The following is a 22476-nucleotide window of genomic DNA, read 5'->3' as shown; positions in this document are numbered from 1 at the left end:
CTCTAAAATGACATACAATGAATCTGAGTTAAACGTGCCCAACAAAGCATTTGTACACACGAACAAAACAAAACCACATAAGAAATACACAACTCAAAAGAGAAGTGGACAAGAAACAGAAAATGAGAAATTAGACTTGGCAGAAATTAGGGAAAAATGGGAGAAAAAGAAAATTCTCTGAAAAATAGGCTAAATGACAAGGTTCATAAGGGCAACATATTTGTCTAAAAATACTATAAGGGACACAGAATAAAGAAATGGAAGCATCAAACAGAAGAGAAATGAAGAAAAGATGCTGCAAAAGGATCAGAGAGAAAGTCTAGATCCGGGGAGAAACAGAACTGGGGTGGTCAACTCTAAGACCTCGCCTCCTGGAACTGACAGATTTAAAGTAAAGGAAACAACTTCCTGCGAAGCTCCAGACCCCTCTGCTCCTCAAAGAAGCCAATTCACATACAATAGAGAGAAAATCAATCTATGTTTACACCTCAACAGAACAACAATGCGGGACAATACCCTATAAAAACTCAGGGACAGTCATCGTGGGCAAGTACTTCATAGTCACCCAGCTGTCCCTGTGTCAAGGCAGCAGAAAAGAGTGTGGCACATACAACACTCAGGGAGTCCTGCTTCCATCTTGAGGAGTCTTTTCAGGATGAACTCCACCCAACAAGAGAGGACTGAGGAAATTGGGACTTTTGAACAGCTGGTCGTCACTGAATGCATTTAACTGTAGATCTAAAGCAGAAATCTGGAAGGGGCCAAGGGGAGAAAAGCAGTGTGTCAATGGTATACCTTTAACTGGGTTGAAACAATTCTATGAGAAGTGGCCAGGAAGGATGGAAGAAAAGAGAAAAACAGAACAAATGTCCTGGATGGTCACAGTGGTAAAAGTTTGCAGTTGAAAGATGTCATTTCAAACTCGTAAAACAATTATTAGAAGTTTGACAAGTTAGTAAGGGACTAAGATATCAAAAACACTTAGTGAAATATACAGCACTAGCTACACAGTTCTTAAATATCAAATGAAACACACACACAGAAACATGGAAACAGAAAATAGTAAATACCATCTACTACAGGTGGGTAATACAGCCTAAAACGTATGGGAGACTGTAGGACGTAACTATGAAGGAGAGAGAGAAGAATGTTTATATTAATTTATATTTATATCCACCCAGTCAGTCATGATGATGCTGATTATAACACTGAATTTAAAATATTCATGAGTCCACAGTGACAGTCAAAACAAAAATTTTAATAGCATAGAAGGGGAAGGAATGTTCTTTTTCATGGCACAATGCCAACAAATACAAGGCTATAGGTATGAACGGATTAGAAAATTTCCAATGTATAAATGCAAATATGTTAATCGACATACATCAGGGATCATTAAGGATGGTAAAATATTTAGAGAAAGATCTTTAGAAAAGAGGATGTTCACACACTCTCAAAGTACCACTCACCAAATTACTTACTCATTATAGAAAGGAAAAAATGTGCCCTTACAATGAACAGATCTCGTAGGCCCCTCCATGACAACGTGACCCATGCTAGTACGGCAGTCACAGAGGTGGACACACCGGACATTCTTAGTCTCCAGGTGGGCTCCACTAGGAAGCACCCAGCACTAACTACGTAGGGCTCTTGGCAAGAGGGTCGGCCTGAGTTAGTCATGAGGAAGTGGTCAGACCAGTACACAATGTAGAACATTGAACCAGACAACTGTCCTGACCTCTACAAACAAGGCAATGTCACCGCCACCAAAAACAACAAAAGGTGAGGAGAGGTTTTTGGATCCAAAGGACTAAAGAAATCCTTTTAGTCGTTTAGAACCCCAAAAGTCTCTTCTCCTTTTTGTTATCTTACTTGTGGTGACGTTGCCTTGTTTGTTGAGGCGAGGCCAGTTGTCTTGTGCAGTGGTCTAGATTCTGCACTTGTCTCAGGACTACCTCATGACTGAATTCAGGCTAAACGTTGTCACCATAGCACTGCATAGTTAGTGCTGTCTGCTCCTCGCACAGCCCAGCTGGTGGCACAGAACGCCCGGTCTGTCATGTTGTCTTTTGCCAGTTGCTCCTGATTCTGCTGATGTGCAGGACGGGAACTGAGAGCAGCAAGGGTTAAGGTCTCTCATAACCGTGTGTGGGTCTAGGCGGTGGTCTCCTCAGTGACTTAGCGCAGTTGGAGGCCAAAGGGCTGGGATTTTTCCCATCAAAGCAGGCTTTGCAGTAAAAACCTTGGAGAGTGCTTTGTGGTTGTGATGTTGATCTTCAGCATAGGGTCCCTTCACTGTTCTGTTTGGGTTTTAAATTGATTTGCTGTTTCAGATTTTTTTCATCAAGTGAAAACGGTACTTTTTGTGATGCGGTTTCTTTCAGATCAGTAATATCTTTCCTTAGATCCAGAGATCTTGGTATCTGAGAGACAGAAAGAGAAAATAAAAATGAAATGTGAGTCTTTGCAGGTCCCAATGATAGCTGAGCCTGGAGGGATGGCTATGTGGTGACAGAGGCCAGCAGGAAGCTGAGCTCCTGTTGAGGGGAGGAGCTGAAGGAGGAGCACAGGCCGCTGAAGGGGAAAGTGAGAGCCACAAGGTAGAAGAAACACCTCCCTGCACTTCCATCCAGGCTGTGGTGCAGCATCGAGGGACACCCTGTCCTCACCCCACCAGGAGCCTGGTGACATCCCAGCTCAGAGCGGCTGCAGAGCCTTAGCCAGAGCCCTACCAGCCTTTCCTCAGCAGCCACTTCACTCCTGAAGCCCCTCAGTGTGGAGCAAAGTGATGGCTTTCCCACCCCTCCCAGGGAGGGATGTGCTTAGCATCCACCCCCCACATTCAGAAACAGACTGCTGTCGGAACGAGAGGACCCTGGGCAGAGAAGCACACCCTCTTTAACTCCACGTCCCAGTGCTCTGAGGAGGAGGGGCACAACGCTTGAACTGGAACCCAGGCCTCAGGCCCTTTCCATAATTTGTGGAAGGTGAGAGGAAGGGCTCCGATCTGGAGGTGTCCACAGACCACAGACACTGTTGCATCACTTTGGCTCAACGGGAAAAAAGGGTTTACAGAGAAATTCTTCTCCAAAGAGACTGAGGAAAGAACCAAAGAAGGAGAAACTCAAAATGGAATTAACAAAAAGAGAGCAGGGACGGTAACCATGGCCCCATGCATTTTCCTTCATTCTTTAGCGTTGATTCCACACCAGGATACACCTTAGGGCATTTCTAGGAATATTCTCAACATCTAGACCAAAAACTCCGAAGGGGAAGCATGAGGCACCTGGTTTGACTATGTTCTCTCCCACCCCACCCCTTTATTCCCCACAAAGCACTGCATAGAGAAAGATTCTCCTTTAGTCTTTTATGCCAGTGGAAAGAATGGCATAAGAAGCATAAACATGCAATCTTTTCCTGACTTTCAGCTGTTACTTACTATTATGTTCTCTTTAAGGGAATGAGCATAAAGATTCTCTTTGGGGCTTTTACTTAACGACAAAAATTGATCAATACTAAAATTCTCAAACTGTAGTGCTGAACGCATGGGACTTGAAATCAATTGGATGGAATAGGAACTTCTAGTTTTATATGAAAAATATTAAAGAAAATACTAAATTTTATGATGTGTAATAAGGGAGGTATGGTTTTCTGTGCACTGTTTTTCAATGAAATGCTCGTTTGCTGTTTTATCTTGTCTTCAGAAAAGTGGGGGAAACTCTCCTCAAAGAAGGGAGGTCAGAAGTCTAATCCATTCATCTACCTCTTTTATCTTCTCACTTTTTTCCACGTTGTACAAAGAGTGCTGTTGAGAGAGGCATACAAATCCCCTCAATGGCTGATGGATATTCAGGCTTTTTAAGGAAGCAGCCACACATTCTGGGCATTTCTATTCTGAACCTGAGATCATCGTAGAGGAATGGTCCTTGTCAAGTCTAGCTGCATGTTAGAATCCCTGGGGAGCTTTTGAAATCTACTGAAGCCCAAACCCCACTCCTGACAATTTAAATGAGAATCGCCAGGTGGGAGGTCAAGGCACTGATCTTAATTAAATTTTCACCAGGTGCTTATTACAGGGCAGTGTTAATGCCAGCTCCAATGAGGCCCTGAGGTGAGGATGCTGAGTCCCTGGAAGCCCCATGCACATTAGCACAGGCCTGCACATGTGGGCCGAGGAGAAAGCTGGCTCCAGGCCAGTCCAGCACTCCCACCTGTGACCCAGGTTCTCATTTGGTTTTTGTCATCTGGGCTCTTTGTCCTCAGTTTTAACACTTCTTCTTCTTCTTCACATGGAGAAGTCCACGGTTAAGGGTTGTCCTGGGTCAGATTCCCAAAATGACTCAGGAGGAAGATCCATGTGTGAGTGATTCATTGAGAAGAAAGAGGCAGTGGAGTTGGGGAAGCTGGGAAGGGAAGGCAAAGAAATGAAGAAAGTGCGTGATTTCAGGCAAAGTGCCTTGTGTTCAGCGGCATCAATGATGCTCTTGTGATGAGGAGGACCATGGGCTCAGGCTTCCCCGTGGCTAAGATGAAAGCAGAGAGGGAATATCAGGACAGCAGCGGCAGGAACACAGCAGAGTTCAGAGAGCAAATGAGATGGAGCTGGAAGGGCCTGGCAGGGTGGCAGCCCCCATGGAAAACAGAGGGAAGGCCAGACAGAGGTCGCATCAGCTGTTGGAGTGAACAAATGAGGAAGAGAAGACACAGCGGGAGATTGAGCTAGAATCTTAGCTAGAGAGCCATGAGGCATAAGTGCATCTAAGAGCCAGCGATGTGATTACCTCAGTACCCTCAGCTGAAGGCTGGGGAAATTGCATGTGATCCTCCACTTGTTGAAGAGCAGTTTTCTTTTGATAATCTTCTGTTTCTGGGCACTTAAGGCAGCTGAGCCCTCAAGAGCATCACCCTCCAGCTTGGGAGGTTTCTTTCCTCTGAGGGAAGCATCGAAACCCAGTCCTGAAAAATAAAACCACAGCCAACAGGATCCATTGTCATTCATGATCGTACTGGGACTTAATCCTCCACCCAGGAGGGACATCAAATAAGCAGAGTGGCCAGAACAAGAAAGGCCACTGAAAGTCCATGGGTGAGGTAAGGCCAATGGCGACACTTTCATATTTTCTCTTTCTTTGATCTTACTCACACTACCCAGTAGTGATGAGATTGCCAGGAGGTGTGGGAGAGGCCCATCACCTCCCGGCTCCCACCCTCTGACGACTAACAATGGACCAGAGCTTCATATTCCCCTTTTCTCTCTCACCTTGGAAGAGCGGCCACTGATTTCTGAAGGGATCGTGGGCTCTAAAGCTCCAGGTGGTGGAGCAAAGGCCAAGCCTGGCTTTGCCGGCACCACAGTCCAACTGGTCCAGCTGCAGCAGCAGATAACTGGTCACCTGGGTGCCTGGCTGCAGCTGTGTCTGTGAAGCTTGCAGCTCTGGCCTTTGGAAACTCCAGTTTGTCCTCAAAGGCCCTCGGTGACCGGCCTCCAGGGTGGGAGCTGAAAGGAGAAGAGGGCTCAGTGAGACCAATCCCAGCTTTCCTTTCCTCAGCCCTGGGAACCCACCCATTTCTAATGTCCATGCCTGTCAGGGAGACCACCCAGTGTCCCAAAGAAAAAAGGCAGACCTCATGTACATGAAGGAGCTGTCAGCTTCACATGTGTCCCTGGGGATGCTGAGATGGCAGGTGACAGGATGCAGTGTCCCAGAAGTGAGAAACCCACTGAGTCCAGAGGACTTTGGATGCAAGGATGAAGTCATGCCTGTGAATCTGTTGTCATTAACTTAGTCCTATAGCTTAGAGAGAAGGTTCTAGAGAGGCCTTAGGACATGGGGGAGAAAGCGATGTTGATGTGTACCCACAGTAGAAAAGAACAGGGAGAGAAGGACGGCCACAAGTCTTCAGGGCCGGTAGAAGACACAGTTGGGAAACCGTAGAACAGGGACCGAGTTATCCGAAGTTTTGTAAAGTTCTGCGGCCTTTTGAGCAGCTTTGTCTGTAATTTTTGACTGCCCTCCACCCACCCACACATGTAAATATCTATAGCCACGCAGGGCACCGGCAGCTACAGGACATGTAGTAGAGGTCTGAGTCCCCGATTGGAAACTTAGGGACAGAGAAGTGCTACAGAGTCAGACTTTGTGGTTCTTCAGGGAGGTAAGAGAGCGCTCAATCCTGTGTCCCACACCCCTCGGTGGGGGCTGGGCAGTTCTCCCTAATAAACGTGTATATTTTGACTGTGAAATGAACACATACTCTCAGAAAGGGGGCTAACAAAGACTTCAAATAGCCTCAGGCCAGTCCAGGTCAGACTCAGGCGGGCTCCTGGCCCGCAGGGCCTGCTCTGCACTGCGAGGGCTCCCCTCTCTCCTGCCCTCTAGCCATCCTCATTCTCACCAAGGGTTCACTGTTCCATAGAAATGTCTCTGTGTGTCTGTTGCCATTTCGTCTTCCAGATCACAGACTCTCCTGACTCCTGTCCGTGCTCCATCCAGCCTCCCTCAAGGTGCGTTCCCTGGTTCCATCCTCTCTCACCGGCAAATGTCTCACCCGCCTTCTTACCCCAGATCCTGCCCCATCCTGTGCCTGCTCTGCTGGGGGAACTTCCTCTCCCCTCTCTGCTACACACTCTCAACTCTGCACCTCCTTTGCACTCCCTCCTTCTCTCTTCTGGCCCCTCTTTCTTCTACAGCATCGCTTCCCACACCTCCCTTAGATAAATCCTCTGGAATCAGCCTGCCCTCCAGCCCCCACCCCAGCCCTGCGCCACATGCCTCTTCTGGCTTCCAGGTCTTTTTCCACAAGGACTTCTCTCAGGCTGTACCCTGTACTGCCTGTAGCCCCTCTGCTGCCATACACACTGTTTACATGTTGTCATCAGCGAACCCCAACACAGCACGGGTCCGTGTAGAATTTAGGTGATCTCTTCACTTATCTCAGCCCATCTGCATGGGGCAATTTGTCCTTTCCTGCTGCATTTTGAACGATGGCCTGGCAAGGCCGTGCCCCATCACACACATCTCACTTCTGAGGTGTGTCTGAGCATTTCTCATCCTCCTCATGGGGACCGAGACCTGGCTGTCAGGGTAACCGAGACAGAGCTGTGCAGCTTTACAAGGGCAGCAGGACAACTCTAAGTGAGAGCAGAAAAGCCCCGAGGGCAGGGGCTGGGGAGACAGATCTCTCAGCCCTGGCTGATTTTCCACGGAGAGAGCTCCTCATGGAGCTGCAGCTCCCCTGGGAGGGCCTGGGTGAGCCGCTGGCTCTGCTCACAGGACGGAGTGCTCTGAGAGGGTAGGAGCTGGCAGATCGGCATGAGTGGAAACAGGAGTTCTTTGGATGTCTTCCAACTTTTCTGTTTAAGTTTAAAATTGTTTGACATAGTTTGGAACAAAGCACAAGGAAGAGGGTGAGCACCATCCCCGCTTAGTCCCTGATGTTCTGACTGCTGAGAGCAGGAGACAGAGCCTGAGCAGGGGAGTCAGGCCAAACGGGGGCCACAGTCCCACTGTGCACTGACTGGGGGTCTGGGGCTAGCAAAGTGACCTTGCTGAGCCTCAGTGCCCTCGGCTCCAACATGAGATACCTCACCTATTGAGAGCGGCGCTGTGAGGACCGAATGGGTTATAGTGTCCACGGAGCTCACTTGCTGAGGGGCGTGGCACACAACAGACACAAAAGACCTGTGTGACATTTTCAGTCATGAATTGTTGTGATCCTCAGAAAGCCTTCGATTCTCTGCACCTCGGGAAGAACGGGAAACAGGAAAGAGGACGGTCCAGTGTGAAAAGGCCCTTACTGACCCGAAAAGGTTGAAGGACAAGTTGTTCATGGTCGATTTCACTATAAAATAGTCAGAGAGAGTCAGGAACACCACAGAGTTTCTGGCTCTTCCTACAAGATGATTTCATGAGTAAAGGGTCCTAACAATCCAACCACCTCGCCCAGAAGAGAAGTCCGGAAGATCGCCTCCGGGAGAGGAGATGAAAAGTGTGTTTGAATCTCCCGGCTTGAGGAAATGGCGGCCCCAGTGGGATCTTGCTCACCAGGGAGGACTTTTCTGGAGATAATGGATAGGGAAGCTTGTGTGCTTTGCTCATAAATTAGGCCAATACCCCCATCAAGTACACAGGCTGTTGATAGTTTACATGAGATGATACCGCAGAGACTAGACACGTGATTGAAACTACAACCTCCACATGGAATAAATCAATGGTGTTGCACAAAGGATGAAACCCATGGCCATTGGTGGAGGATGAAAAATCAGAATGAGAGCTTTGGCTTCATTGAAAACACAGAAACAGGCAGGATTTGGTGCTCAGGATCTCGTATCCAAATGCTTCAGAAGCGGGTAGGCACCCCAGGGGAAAAACTTTGAGCTCCGGAACCATGTAACACATGTTGCAAATATAGAGCAGAAAGCAAATCTGTGTGGAAAGCCAGAGAGTTTGTACAAAACTACTCAGGAAATACAAGTAGCAACATCATTCCATGAGTATGAGAATTCTTAGGGTGAAAAAGAGAGGTTTTTCACAAATTCCTCCAGGTAGCAAAATGATGGCTGAGACTTTTCCATTATCCCTCTATTTCCCCTCTTGAACCTGACTTGATAGGAACAGTCTGCAGTTGTGAGAAATGCCAGGTGACAGGAGTTGAGACTAGAAGAAGAAAATTATCCGACCACAGGATGCTTCTTAAAATTAACTGCAGGAGCACAACTCAAACTAGAAGGAGTCTACAGAACCCATTGGCAGGGATGCACCTCTCAGCCAATGCAGGGTGCTGGATTCAAAGAACATAGACATTACCAGAAAACCACAAGGAATTTGTGCCATTTACAATGGGAGTACTCACCCTCTGCATCCAGGGTTTGGAAGATTTCGTGTCTGTCAAATGACAATGAAGAATCACTGTAAGGTCTGTAGGAGGAGGACAGGTCATGTTCAATGGAACGAGAAAAAAAATATTTATTCACGGCGTCCTTGGGGAATCCATTATCTTTCATATAGAGCAGATTGCTGCTGAGGCTGTTGGGGTAGAGATGAGTGAAGATAAAAAAGGCATTAGGAAAGACAAAAAACAAGGGACGGTTTGGATGGGAAGGATGAGAGTGGGATCACCTAAAACAGAGTTAAGGCACCCATCAAGAGAGAAAAAGGAAACTGGCCCTGTCTAGGAAGAGAGTGTGGTTGGAAAGTGAACAGGAGAGAGAGGGAGATCATTAGGGAGAAAAGGAGAAAGAGGGAAAGAAAGTGGAAAAAGGACCCAGCAGAGATAGCTTAGAGGATGGACGAAAAGAAAAGATCATGAGAAAGAGGGAAAAAATGTGATGAGAGAGAGGATTGAGTATACCAGGAGACGACAGACATGAAAAAGGTAAACTCAGAAAAGAAGAAGGGTGGCATGAATAGTATTGAATAGAGTGGGCAGAAACATAAACGAAGCAGACAAAGGGTAAACTGACTCTGGCATGAGGGTAAACTCAGAGAAAGCTGGGCTTTCGGGTGTATTTTATTCCGAATTGTGGCATGATGCGGACTTGGGTCACGAAGGACCGTCTTGGCCGGGAAATAGCCGCCACCGTGGGAACGGCAACCGGGCAGAGGCAGACATGCGTCCCCCGCTGGGTGACAGAAGAAAGAGAGAACGGGAGAGCGCACGCCATCCGCCGACAGATGAGCACACCTCCGGCATCTGACCGCACGTGACCACACTGGAGAGAGATCACGGAATTGGCCCATCCGAGGACCACGGTGAGAAACACAGAGCACTGTGGGAAAGGGACACCTGGCGGTTGCGTGCGTGGGGGAAACGGGGATAGTCAGCGCTCGCTGAACTCCCTCGATCGGAGATGCCCAGATGGCCCCTTCCAATGGAGTCCCGGGATTCTTCCGAGTTACCTGCAACACAGGCCGTCTTGGACGCCCCCGTCGTCCTCCGGATCGGTGTGTTGGCCTGGAAAGAAATTCGCACGGGGCCAGTCACACTAAGCAGATCCCCACTCGACCCTTGGGAATCCAGTGTCCAGTCCCAGCCCAGGGACCTCCACATCCTCAGTGTGACAACGGCAGACGGGAAGAGCAATCTGCCAGGAGACCTCAGGCGGTGTCTCGTGAAAGCGCCGGCCTGGCTTTGCTGAGCCAGCGGGCCGCGTCTCCCCGATCGGGGAGGCCCTCAGCCCAGGATGCTCTCCCGAGTCTGGGAAAACAGCCAAAGAGGCGTGGGGCTCACACCTTCTGGGGCACCAGCCTAAGTGCCCGCTCGCACAAGTGCCGCGCTACTCAGCCTTCTCTGCGCGGGGACGCTAGTTGTGGAGGCTCGAGTCGAACTCATCGCCTGAGGGGAGAAGGCCGGCTGCACTCTACAAACCCTGGCATCCAGAGGCATCGTCGCCCCCTGCTCCGCAGAAACACTGGCCACCCTGTGGGCTGGGAGAAGGCCAAGGCCTAGGCTCGCACGCGGGAAACACGGGAGCACGGGAAACGGGACAGGTGGCTAGGGGCGTTCTTCCGAGGACTGCTTCGGAAGAGAGGCCAACGTGACGGAGACGGAGAGTGGGGCCCACAAGAGTGAAGCCCGGGAGGCGTCTCGGAGGCAGATGTCCACAAGGAGGCCAGGCGCACGGGGTGGGCCTAGAATCTGGAGGGACACGCCTCAGGCGTGAAAGTTAGAGCACTGAAGGTGCGAGGAGACATTTCACGCCAGCGGGGATGTTTGACAGACACCTGCCCTGGCGCTACGTGCGGCACAGGGGAGCTGAGTTTGTCCTGCCGGCTTTGGGTCCCGTGATGTGTCACTGGGGCCAGGGGCACCTGGGCGCATCCTGGCAAGAAGGAAGGGAGCGCAGCTCCCTCAAGCGTCTCCCGTCTGTGCTTCCAACTCTGTCCTCCAGCCTGATTCCCTTCAATGTGTCTGTCTGCACAGCCCGAGGGCTGGCATGCCAAGGACACCGACCGCCCAGGGAGTCCAGCTGGAGCCTTATCCCCTGCACAGCGGCAATACTCACTGGGGGTGTCTGCCAGGGAGGAGACGGCCAGGCCCTGGAAGCAGAAGACGGCACTGCTCGACTGAGTCCAGCAGGACTCGGACTGGCCGACGTCCGTGGCGCAGGTCCAGGAGTATTCCTCCAGGCACGCTCTCGGGAGCGGAGGCTCGACCGTGGGCGGCACATCCCTGCCGAGCCTGTGGGCGGAGGGAGGGCTCAAGTGGAGACAAGCGGCTTTGGGAAACACACATTCCTAGAGCTGCTTTCCCTGGAAGGTGGAAGGGTCTGCTCACAGAAGAGCAATGGGAAGGGCTCAGCCAGGGAGATCACACAATCCTCCTCTGGCTGGGGCCAGGCCGCAGTTGAAGTGGGAACAGGAGAGAGAGCTGGAAAAAGACAGACACAGAGACAGAGAGGGCCGGGGGGGTGGGGCGCGCAGGGAGAGAGACAGAGAGCGCGAGAGAGCGAGCGATCCAGCGTGAGCCGACGAGAGACAGACAGACAGACACAGACACAGACACAGAGACAGAGACAGAGACAGAGAGACAGACAGAGAGAGGCACAGAGAGAGAGAGGGAGAGAGACAGACACACAGACAGAGACAGAGGAGGAGAGAGCGAGCAGAGCTTGCTCAGAGCACCGAGCAGAAAATGAGCTCTTGAGCAAGGAGGACGAGCGCCTCCACTCCACAAGAGTCATCACACACCCACACACTCAGAGGACCCTAAAGGCGGCGTCAACACTCTTGCATCCAGTTGGTGGAAATGCACAGACAGCTGCCAAGTGAACCCTGCCTGGCTCTGGCACCACTGTCGACTCCCAGAAATCTGGAAGCTGCAAGGTCTGCCTCTCTCCCTACTGGGGCATGATGCGGACTTGGGTCACGAAGGACCGTCTTGGCCGGGAAATAGCCGCCACCGTGGGAACGGCAACCGGGCAGAGGCAGACATGCGTCCCCCGCTGGGTGACAGAAGAAAGAGAGAACGGGAGAGCACACGCCATCCGCCGACAGATGAGCACACCTCCGGCATCTGACCGCACGTGACCACACTGGAGAGAGATCACGGAATTGGCCCATCCGAGGACCACGGTGAGAAACACAGAGCACTGTGGGAAAGGGACACTTGGCGGTTGCGTGCGTGGGGGAAACGGGGATAGTCAGCGCTCGCTGAACTCCCTCGATCGGAGATGCCCAGATGGCCCCTTCCAATGGAGTCCCGGGATTCTTCCGAGTTACCTGCAACACAGGCCGTCTTGGACGCCCCCGTCGTCCTCCGGATCGGTGTGTTGGCCTGGAAAGAAATTCGCACGGGGCCAGTCACACTAAGCAGATCCCCACTCGACCCTTGGGAATCCAGTGTCCAGTCCCAGCCCAGGGACCTCCACATCCTCAGTGTGACAACGGCAGACGGGAAGAGCAATCTGCCAGGAGACCTCAGGCGGTGTCTCGTGAAAGCGCCGGCCTGGCTTTGCTGAGCCAGCGGGCCGCGTCTCCCCGATCGGGGAGGCCCTCAGCCCAGGATGCTCTCCCGAGTCTGGGAAAACAGCCAAAGAGGCGTGGGGCTCACACCTTCTGGGGCACCAGCCTAAGTGCCCGCTCGCACAAGTGCCGCGCTACTCAGCCTTCTCTGCGCGGGGACGCTAGTTGTGGAGGCTCGAGTCGAACTCATCGCCTGAGGGGAGAAGGCCGGCTGCACTCTACAAACCCTGGCATCCAGAGGCATCGTCGCCCCCTGCTCCGCAGAAACACTGGCCACCCTGTGGGCTGGGAGAAGGCCAAGGCCTAGGCTCGCACGCGGGAAACACGGGAGCACGGGAAACGGGACAGGTGGCTAGGGGCGTTCTTCCGAGGACTGCTTCGGAAGAGAGGCCAACGTGACGGAGACGGAGAGTGGGGCCCACAAGAGTGAAGCCCGGGAGGCGTCTCGGAGGCAGATGTCCACAAGGAGGCCAGGCGCACGGGGTGGGCCTAGAATCTGGAGGGACACGCCTCAGGCGTGAAAGTTAGAGCACTGAAGGTGCGAGGAGACATTTCACGCCAGCGGGGATGTTTGACAGACACCTGCCCTGGCGCTACGTGCGGCACAGGGGAGCTGAGTTTGTCCTGCCGGCTTTGGGTCCCGTGATGTGTCACTGGGGCCAGGGGCACCTGGGCGCATCCTGGCAAGAAGGAAGGGAGCGCAGCTCCCTCAAGCGTCTCCCGTCTGTGCTTCCAACTCTGTCCTCCAGCCTGATTCCCTTCAATGTGTCTGTCTGCACAGCCCGAGGGCTGGCATGCCAAGGACACCGACCGCCCAGGGAGTCCAGCTGGAGCCTTATCCCCTGCACAGCGGCAATACTCACTGGGGGTGTCTGCCAGGGAGGAGACGGCCAGGCCCTGGAAGCAGAAGACGGCACTGCTCGACTGAGTCCAGCAGGACTCGGACTGGCCGACGTCCGTGGCGCAGGTCCAGGAGTATTCCTCCAGGCACGCTCTCGGGAGCGGAGGCTCGACCGTGGGCGGCACATCCCTGCCGAGCCTGTGGGCGGAGGGAGGGCTCAAGTGGAGACAAGCGGCTTTGGGAAACACACATTCCTAGAGCTGCTTTCCCTGGAAGGTGGAAGGGTCTGCTCACAGAAGAGCAATGGGAAGGGCTCAGCCAGGGAGATCACACAATCCTCCTCTGGCTGGGGCCAGGCCGCAGTTGAAGTGGGAACAGGAGAGAGAGCTGGAAAAAGACAGACACAGAGACAGAGAGGGCCGGGGGGGTGGGGCGCGCAGGGAGAGAGACAGAGAGCGCGAGAGAGCGAGCGATCCAGCGTGAGCCGACGAGAGACAGACAGACAGACACAGACACAGACACAGAGACAGAGACAGAGACAGAGAGACAGACAGAGAGAGGCACAGAGAGAGAGAGGGAGAGAGACAGACACACAGACAGAGACAGAGGAGGAGAGAGCGAGCAGAGCTTGCTCAGAGCACCGAGCAGAAAATGAGCTCTTGAGCAAGGAGGACGAGCGCCTCCACTCCACAAGAGTCATCACACACCCACACACTCAGAGGACCCTAAAGGCGGCGTCAACACTCTTGCATCCAGTTGGTGGAAATGCACAGACAGCTGCCAAGTGAACCCTGCCTGGCTCTGGCACCACTGTCGACTCCCAGAAATCTGGAAGCTGCAAGGTCTGCCTCTCTCCCTACTGGGGCATGATGCGGACTTGGGTCACGAAGGACCGTCTTGGCCGGGAAATAGCCGCCACCGTGGGAACGGCAACCGGGCAGAGGCAGACATGCGTCCCCCGCTGGGTGACAGAAGAAAGAGAGAACGGGAGAGCGCACGCCATCCGCCGACAGATGAGCACACCTCCGGCATCTGACCGCACGTGACCACACTGGAGAGAGATCACGGAATTGGCCCATCCGAGGACCACGGTGAGAAACACAGAGCACTCTGGGAAAGGGACACTTGGCGGTTGCGTGCGTGGGGGAAACGGGGATAGTCAGCGCTCGCTGAACTCCCTCGATCGGAGATGCCCAGATGGCCCCTTCCAATGGAGTCCCGGGATTCTTCCGAGTTACCTGCAACACAGGCCGTCTTGGACGCCCCCGTCGTCCTCCGGATCGGTGTGTTGGCCTGGAAAGAAATTCGCACGGGGCCAGTCACACTAAGCAGATCCCCACTCGACCCTTGGGAATCCAGTGTCCAGTCCCAGCCCAGGGACCTCCACATCCTCAGTGTGACAACGGCAGACGGGAAGAGCAATCTGCCAGGAGACCTCAGGCGGTGTCTCGTGAAAGCGCCGGCCTGGCTTTGCTGAGCCAGCGGGCCGCGTCTCCCCGATCGGGGAGGCCCTCAGCCCAGGATGCTCTCCCGAGTCTGGGAAAACAGCCAAAGAGGCGTGGGGCTCACACCTTCTGGGGCACCAGCCTAAGTGCCCGCTCGCACAAGTGCCGCGCTACTCAGCCTTCTCTGCGCGGGGACGCTAGTTGTGGAGGCTCGAGTCGAACTCATCGCCTGAGGGGAGAAGGCCGGCTGCACTCTACAAACCCTGGCATCCAGAGGCATCGTCGCCCCCTGCTCCGCAGAAACACTGGCCACCCTGTGGGCTGGGAGAAGGCCAAGGCCTAGGCTCGCACGCGGGAAACACGGGAGCACGGGAAACGGGACAGGTGGCTAGGGGCGTTCTTCCGAGGACTGCTTCGGAAGAGAGGCCAACGTGACGGAGACGGAGAGTGGGGCCCACAAGAGTGAAGCCCGGGAGGCGTCTCGGAGGCAGATGTCCACAAGGAGGCCAGGCGCACAGGGTGGGCCTAGAATCTGGAGGGACACGCCTCAGGCGTGAAAGTTAGAGCACTGAAGGTGCGAGGAGACATTTCACGCCAGCGGGGATGTTTGACAGACACCTGCCCTGGCGCTACGTGCGGCACAGGGGAGCTGAGTTTGTCCTGCCGGCTTTGGGTCCCGTGATGTGTCACTGGGGCCAGGGGCACCTGGGCGCATCCTGGCAAGAAGGAAGGGAGCGCAGCTCCCTCAAGCGTCTCCCGTCTGTGCTTCCAACTCTGTCCTCCAGCCTGATTCCCTTCAATGTGTCTGTCTGCACAGCCCGAGGGCTGGCATGCCAAGGACACCGACCGCCCAGGGAGTCCAGCTGGAGCCTTATCCCCTGCACAGCGGCAATACTCACTGGGGGTGTCTGCCAGGGAGGAGACGGCCAGGCCCTGGAAGCAGAAGACGGCACTGCTCGACTGAGTCCAGCAGGACTCGGACTGGCCGACGTCCGTGGCGCAGGTCCAGGAGTATTCCTCCAGGCACGCTCTCGGGAGCGGAGGCTCGACCGTGGGCGGCACATCCCTGCCGAGCCTGTGGGCGGAGGGAGGGCTCAAGTGGAGACAAGCGGCTTTGGGAAACACACATTCCTAGAGCTGCTTTCCCTGGAAGGTGGAAGGGTCTGCTCACAGAAGAGCAATGGGAAGGGCTCAGCCAGGGAGATCACACAATCCTCCTCTGGCTGGGGCCAGGCCGCAGTTGAAGTGGGAACAGGAGAGAGAGCTGGAAAAAGACAGACACAGAGACAGAGAGGGCCGGGGGGGTGGGGCGCGCAGGGAGAGAGACAGAGAGCGCGAGAGAGCGAGCGATCCAGCGTGAGCCGACGAGAGACAGACAGACAGACACAGACACAGACACAGAGACAGAGACAGAGACAGAGAGACAGACAGAGAGAGGCACAGAGAGAGAGAGGGAGAGAGACAGACACACAGACAGAGACAGAGGAGGAGAGAGCGAGCAGAGCTTGCTCAGAGCACCGAGCAGAAAATGAGCTCTTGAGCAAGGAGGACGAGCGCCTCCACTCCACAAGAGTCATCACACACCCACACACTCAGAGGACCCTAAAGGCGGCGTCAACACTCTTGCATCCAGTTGGTGGAAATGCACAGACAGCTGCCAAGTGAACCCTGCCTGGCTCTGGCACCACTGTCGACTCCCAGAAATCTGGAAGCTGCAAGGTCTGCCTCTCTCCCTACTGGGGCATGATGCGGACTTGGGTCACGAAGGACCGTCTTGGCCGGGAAATAGCCGCCACCGTGGGAACGGCAACCGGGCAGAGGCAGACATGCGTCCCCCGCTGGGTGACAGAAGAAAGAGAGAACGGGAGAGCGCACGCCATCCGCCGACAGATGAGCACACCTCCGGCATCTGACCGCACGTGACCACACTGGAGAGAGATCACGGAATTGGCCCATCCGAGGACCACGGTGAGAAACACAGAGCACTGTGGGAAAGGGACACTTGGCGGTTGCGTGCGTGGGGGAAACGGGGATAGTCAGCGCTCGCTGAACTCCCTCGATCGGAGATGCCCAGATGGCCCCTTCCAATGGAGTCCCGGGATTCTTCCGAGTTACCTGCAACACAGGCCGTCTTGGACGCCCCCGTCGTCCTCCGGATCGGTGTGTTGGCCTGGAAAGAAATTCGCACGGGGCCAGTCACACTAAGCAGATCCCCACTCGACCCTTGGGAATCCAGTGTCCAGTCCCAGCCCAGGGCCCTCCACATCCTCAGTGTGACAACGGCAGACGGGAAGAGCAATCTGCCAGGAGACCTCAGGCGGTGTCTCGTGAAAGCGCCGGCCTGGCTTTGCTGAGCCAGCGGGCCGCGTCTCCCCGATCGGGGAGGCCCTCAGCCCAGGATGCTCTCCCGAGTCTGGGAAAACAGCCAAAGAGGCGTGGGGCTCACACCTTCTGGGGCACCAGCCTAAGTGCCCGCTCGCACAAGTGCCGCGCTACTCAGCCTTCTCTGCGCGGGGACGCTAGTTGTGGAGGCTCGAGTCGAACTCATCGCCTGAGGGGAGAAGGCCGGCTGCACTCTACAAACCCTGGCATCCAGAGGCATCGTCACCCCCTGCTCCGCAGAAACACTGGCCACCCTGTGGGCTGGGAGAAGGCCAAGGCCTAGGCTCGCACGCGGGAAACACGGGAGCACGGGAAACGGGACAGGTGGCTAGGGGCGTTCTTCCGAGGACTGCTTCGGAAGAGAGGCCAACGTGACGGAGACGGAGAGTGGGGCCCACAAGAGTGAAGCCCGGGAGGCGTCTCGGAGGCAGATGTCCACAAGGAGGCCAGGCGCACGGGGTGGGCCTAGAATCTGGAGGGACACGCCTCAGGCGTGAAAGTTAGAGCACTGAAGGTGCGAGGAGACATTTCACGCCAGCGGGGATGTTTGACAGACACCTGCCCTGGCGCTACGTGCGGCACAGGGGAGCTGAGTTTGTCCTGCCGGCTTTGGGTCCCGTGATGTGTCACTGGGGCCAGGGGCACCTGGGCGCATCCTGGCAAGAAGGAAGGGAGCGCAGCTCCCTCAAGCGTCTCCCGTCTGTGCTTCCAACTCTGTCCTCCAGCCTGATTCCCTTCAATGTGTCTGTCTGCACAGCCCGAGGGCTGGCATGCCAAGGACACCGACCGCCCAGGGAGTCCAGCTGGAGCCTTATCCCCTGCACAGCGGCAATACTCACTGGGGGTGTCTGCCAGGGAGGAGACGGCCAGGCCCTGGAAGCAGAAGACGGCACTGCTCGACTGAGTCCAGCAGGACTCGGACTGGCCGACGTCCGTGGCGCAGGTCCAGGAGTATTCCTCCAGGCACGCTCTCGGGAGCGGAGGCTCGACCGTGGGCGGCACATCCCTGCCGAGCCTGTGGGCGGAGGGAGGGCTCAAGTGGAGACAAGCGGCTTTGGGAAACACACATTCCTAGAGCTGCTTTCCCTGGAAGGTGGAAGGGTCTGCTCACAGAAGAGCAATGGGAAGGGCTCAGCCAGGGAGATCACACAATCCTCCTCTGGCTGGGGCCAGGCCGCAGTTGAAGTGGGAACAGGAGAGAGAGCTGGAAAAAGACAGACACAGAGACAGAGAGGGCCGGGGGGGTGGGGCGCGCAGGGAGAGAGACAGAGAGCGCGAGAGAGCGAGCGATCCAGCGTGAGCCGACGAGAGACAGACAGACAGACACAGACACAGACACAGAGACAGAGACAGAGACAGAGAGACAGACAGAGAGAGGCACAGAGAGAGAGAGGGAGAGAGACAGACACACAGACAGAGACAGAGGAGGAGAGAGCGAGCAGAGCTTGCTCAGAGCACCGAGCAGAAAATGAGCTCTTGAGCAAGGAGGACGAGCGCCTCCACTCCACAAGAGTCATCACACACCCACACACTCAGAGGACCCTAAAGGCGGCGTCAACACTCTTGCATCCAGTTGGTGGAAATGCACAGACAGCTGCCAAGTGAACCCTGCCTGGCTCTGGCACCACTGTCGACTCCCAGAAATCTGGAAGCTGCAAGGTCTGCCTCTCTCCCTACTGGGGCATGATGCGGACTTGGGTCACGAAGGACCGTCTTGGCCGGGAAATAGCCGCCACCGTGGGAACGGCAACCGGGCAGAGGCAGACATGCGTCCCCCGCTGGGTGACAGAAGAAAGAGAGAACGGGAGAGCGCACGCCATCCGCCGACAGATGAGCACACCTCCGGCATCTGACCGCACGTGACCACACTGGAGAGAGATCACGGAATTGGCCCATCCGAGGACCACGGTGAGAAACACAGAGCACTGTGGGAAAGGGACACTTGGCGGTTGCGTGCGTGGGGGAAACGGGGATAGTCAGCGCTCGCTGAACTCCCTCGATCGGAGATGCCCAGATGGCCCCTTCCAATGGAGTCCCGGGATTCTTCCGAGTTACCTGCAACACAGGCCGTCTTGGACGCCCCCGTCGTCCTCCGGATCGGTGTGTTGGCCTGGAAAGAAATTCGCACGGGGCCAGTCACACTAAGCAGATCCCCACTCGACCCTTGGGAATCCAGTGTCCAGTCCCAGCCCAGGGACCTCCACATCCTCAGTGTGACAACGGCAGACGGGAAGAGCAATCTGCCAGGAGACCTCAGGCGGTGTCTCGTGAAAGCGCCGGCCTGGCTTTGCTGAGCCAGCGGGCCGCGTCTCCCCGATCGGGGAGGCCCTCAGCCCAGGATGCTCTCCCGAGTCTGGGAAAACAGCCAAAGAGGCGTGGGGCTCACACCTTCTGGGGCACCAGCCTAAGTGCCCGCTCGCACAAGTGCCGCGCTACTCAGCCTTCTCTGCGCGGGGACGCTAGTTGTGGAGGCTCGAGTCGAACTCATCGCCTGAGGGGAGAAGGCCGGCTGCACTCTACAAACCCTGGCATCCAGAGGCATCGTCGCCCCCTGCTCCGCAGAAACACTGGCCACCCTGTGGGCTGGGAGAAGGCCAAGGCCTAGGCTCGCACGCGGGAAACACGGGAGCACGGGAAACGGGACAGGTGGCTAGGGGCGTTCTTCCGAGGACTGCTTCGGAAGAGAGGCCAACGTGACGGAGACGGAGAGTGGGGCCCACAAGAGTGAAGCCCGGGAGGCGTCTCGGAGGCAGATGTCCACAAGGAGGCCAGGCGCACGGGGTGGGCCTAGAATCTGGAGGGACACGCCTCAGGCGTGAAAGTTAGAGCACTGAAGGTGCGAGGAGACATTTCACGCCAGCGGGGATGTTTGACAGACACCTGCCCTGGCGCTACGTGCGGCACAGGGGAGCTGAGTTTGTCCTGCCGGCTTTGGGTCCCGTGATGTGTCACTGGGGCCAGGGGCACCTGGGCGCATCCTGGCAAGAAGGAAGGGAGCGCAGCTCCCTCAAGCGTCTCCCGTCTGTGCTTCCAACTCTGTCCTCCAGCCTGATTCCCTTCAATGTGTCTGTCTGCACAGCCCGAGGGCTGGCATGCCAAGGACACCGACCGCCCAGGGAGTCCAGCTGGAGCCTTATCCCCTGCACAGCGGCAATACTCACTGGGGGTGTCTGCCAGGGAGGAGACGGCCAGGCCCTGGAAGCAGAAGACGGCACTGCTCGACTGAGTCCAGCAGGACTCGGACTGGCCGACGTCCGTGGCGCAGGTCCAGGAGTATTCCTCCAGGCACGCTCTCGGGAGCGGAGGCTCGACCGTGGGCGGCACATCCCTGCCGAGCCTGTGGGCGGAGGGAGGGCTCAAGTGGAGACAAGCGGCTTTGGGAAACACACATTCCTAGAGCTGCTTTCCCTGGAAGGTGGAAGGGTCTGCTCACAGAAGAGCAATGGGAAGGGCTCAGCCAGGGAGATCACACAATCCTCCTCTGGCTGGGGCCAGGCCGCAGTTGAAGTGGGAACAGGAGAGAGAGCTGGAAAAAGACAGACACAGAGACAGAGAGGGCCGGGGGGGTGGGGCGCGCAGGGAGAGAGACAGAGAGCGCGAGAGAGCGAGCGATCCAGCGTGAGCCGACGAGAGACAGACAGACAGACACAGACACAGACACAGAGACAGAGACAGAGACAGAGAGACAGACAGAGAGAGGCACAGAGAGAGAGAGGGAGAGAGACAGACACACAGACAGAGACAGAGGAGGAGAGAGCGAGCAGAGCTTGCTCAGAGCACCGAGCAGAAAATGAGCTCTTGAGCAAGGAGGACGAGCGCCTCCACTCCACAAGAGTCATCACACACCCACACACTCAGAGGACCCTAAAGGCGGCGTCAACACTCTTGCATCCAGTTGGTGGAAATGCACAGACAGCTGCCAAGTGAACCCTGCCTGGCTCTGGCACCACTGTCGACTCCCAGAAATCTGGAAGCTGCAAGGTCTGCCTCTCTCCCTACTGGGGCATGATGCGGACTTGGGTCACGAAGGACCGTCTTGGCCGGGAAATAGCCGCCACCGTGGGAACGGCAACCGGGCAGAGGCAGACATGCGTCCCCCGCTGGGTGACAGAAGAAAGAGAGAACGGGAGAGCACACGCCATCCGCCGACAGATGAGCACACCTCCGGCATCTGACCGCACGTGACCACACTGGAGAGAGATCACGGAATTGGCCCATCCGAGGACCACGGTGAGAAACACAGAGCACTGTGGGAAAGGGACACTTGGCGGTTGCGTGCGTGGGGGAAACGGGGATAGTCAGCGCTCGCTGAACTCCCTCGATCGGAGATGCCCAGATGGCCCCTTCCAATGGAGTCCCGGGATTCTTCCGAGTTACCTGCAACACAGGCCGTCTTGGACGCCCCCGTCGTCCTCCGGATCGGTGTGTTGGCCTGGAAAGAAATTCGCACGGGGCCAGTCACACTAAGCAGATCCCCACTCGACCCTTGGGAATCCAGTGTCCAGTCCCAGCCCAGGGACCTCCACATCCTCAGTGTGACAACGGCAGACGGGAAGAGCAATCTGCCAGGAGACCTCAGGCGGTGTCTCGTGAAAGCGCCGGCCTGGCTTTGCTGAGCCAGCGGGCCGCGTCTCCCCGATCGGGGAGGCCCTCAGCCCAGGATGCTCTCCCGAGTCTGGGAAAACAGCCAAAGAGGCGTGGGGCTCACACCTTCTGGGGCACCAGCCTAAGTGCCCGCTCGCACAAGTGCCGCGCTACTCAGCCTTCTCTGCGCGGGGACGCTAGTTGTGGAGGCTCGAGTCGAACTCATCGCCTGAGGGGAGAAGGCCGGCTGCACTCTACAAACCCTGGCATCCAGAGGCATCGTCGCCCCCTGCTCCGCAGAAACACTGGCCACCCTGTGGGCTGGGAGAAGGCCAAGGCCTAGGCTCGCACGCGGGAAACACGGGAGCACGGGAAACGGGACAGGTGGCTAGGGGCGTTCTTCCGAGGACTGCTTCGGAAGAGAGGCCAACGTGACGGAGACGGAGAGTGGGGCCCACAAGAGTGAAGCCCGGGAGGCGTCTCGGAGGCAGATGTCCACAAGGAGGCCAGGCGCACGGGGTGGGCCTAGAATCTGGAGGGACACGCCTCAGGCGTGAAAGTTAGAGCACTGAAGGTGCGAGGAGACATTTCACGCCAGCGGGGATGTTTGACAGACACCTGCCCTGGCGCTACGTGCGGCACAGGGGAGCTGAGTTTGTCCTGCCGGCTTTGGGTCCCGTGATGTGTCACTGGGGCCAGGGGCACCTGGGCGCATCCTGGCAAGAAGGAAGGGAGCGCAGCTCCCTCAAGCGTCTCCCGTCTG

At 55.9% G+C, this 22476-nt stretch overlaps 1 protein-coding gene across 5 annotated transcripts in view; it reads right to left on the bottom strand.

Annotated features, from left to right (window-relative positions):
- Nucleotides 1–1237: 1237 nt before the first annotated feature.
- Nucleotides 1238–22476, bottom strand: part of LOC138924257 (neuroblastoma breakpoint family member 6-like) — an 89683-nt gene continuing 68444 nt past the window's right edge. For 2 of the 5 annotated variants that reach the window (XM_070267930.1, XM_070267929.1), the window contains 5 exons: nucleotides 9897–9951; nucleotides 8851–8915; nucleotides 5258–5494; nucleotides 4779–4953; nucleotides 1238–2420 (listed from right to left, as the gene is read on the bottom strand). In XM_070267930.1, coding sequence (XP_070124031.1) covers nucleotides 2399–2420; nucleotides 4779–4953; nucleotides 5258–5494; nucleotides 8851–8915; nucleotides 9897–9951 — 554 coding nt within the window. In that variant the 3' untranslated portion in view covers nucleotides 1238–2398. Of the gene's footprint in view, nucleotides 2421–4778; nucleotides 4954–5257; nucleotides 5495–8850; nucleotides 9024–9896; nucleotides 9952–22476 lie in introns of all 5 variants that reach the window. The other 3 variants (XM_070267931.1, XM_070267932.1, XM_070267928.1) reach the window with 2 other exon arrangements.

Source organism: Equus caballus, chromosome 5, assembly GCF_041296265.1.
Source record: "Equus caballus isolate H_3958 breed thoroughbred chromosome 5, TB-T2T, whole genome shotgun sequence".
In the NCBI taxonomy this organism is placed as follows: domain Eukaryota; kingdom Metazoa; phylum Chordata; class Mammalia; order Perissodactyla; family Equidae; genus Equus; species Equus caballus.
Note: the sequence above shows the minus strand (reverse complement) of the source record. Positions and strands in the feature narration are given on the sequence as shown.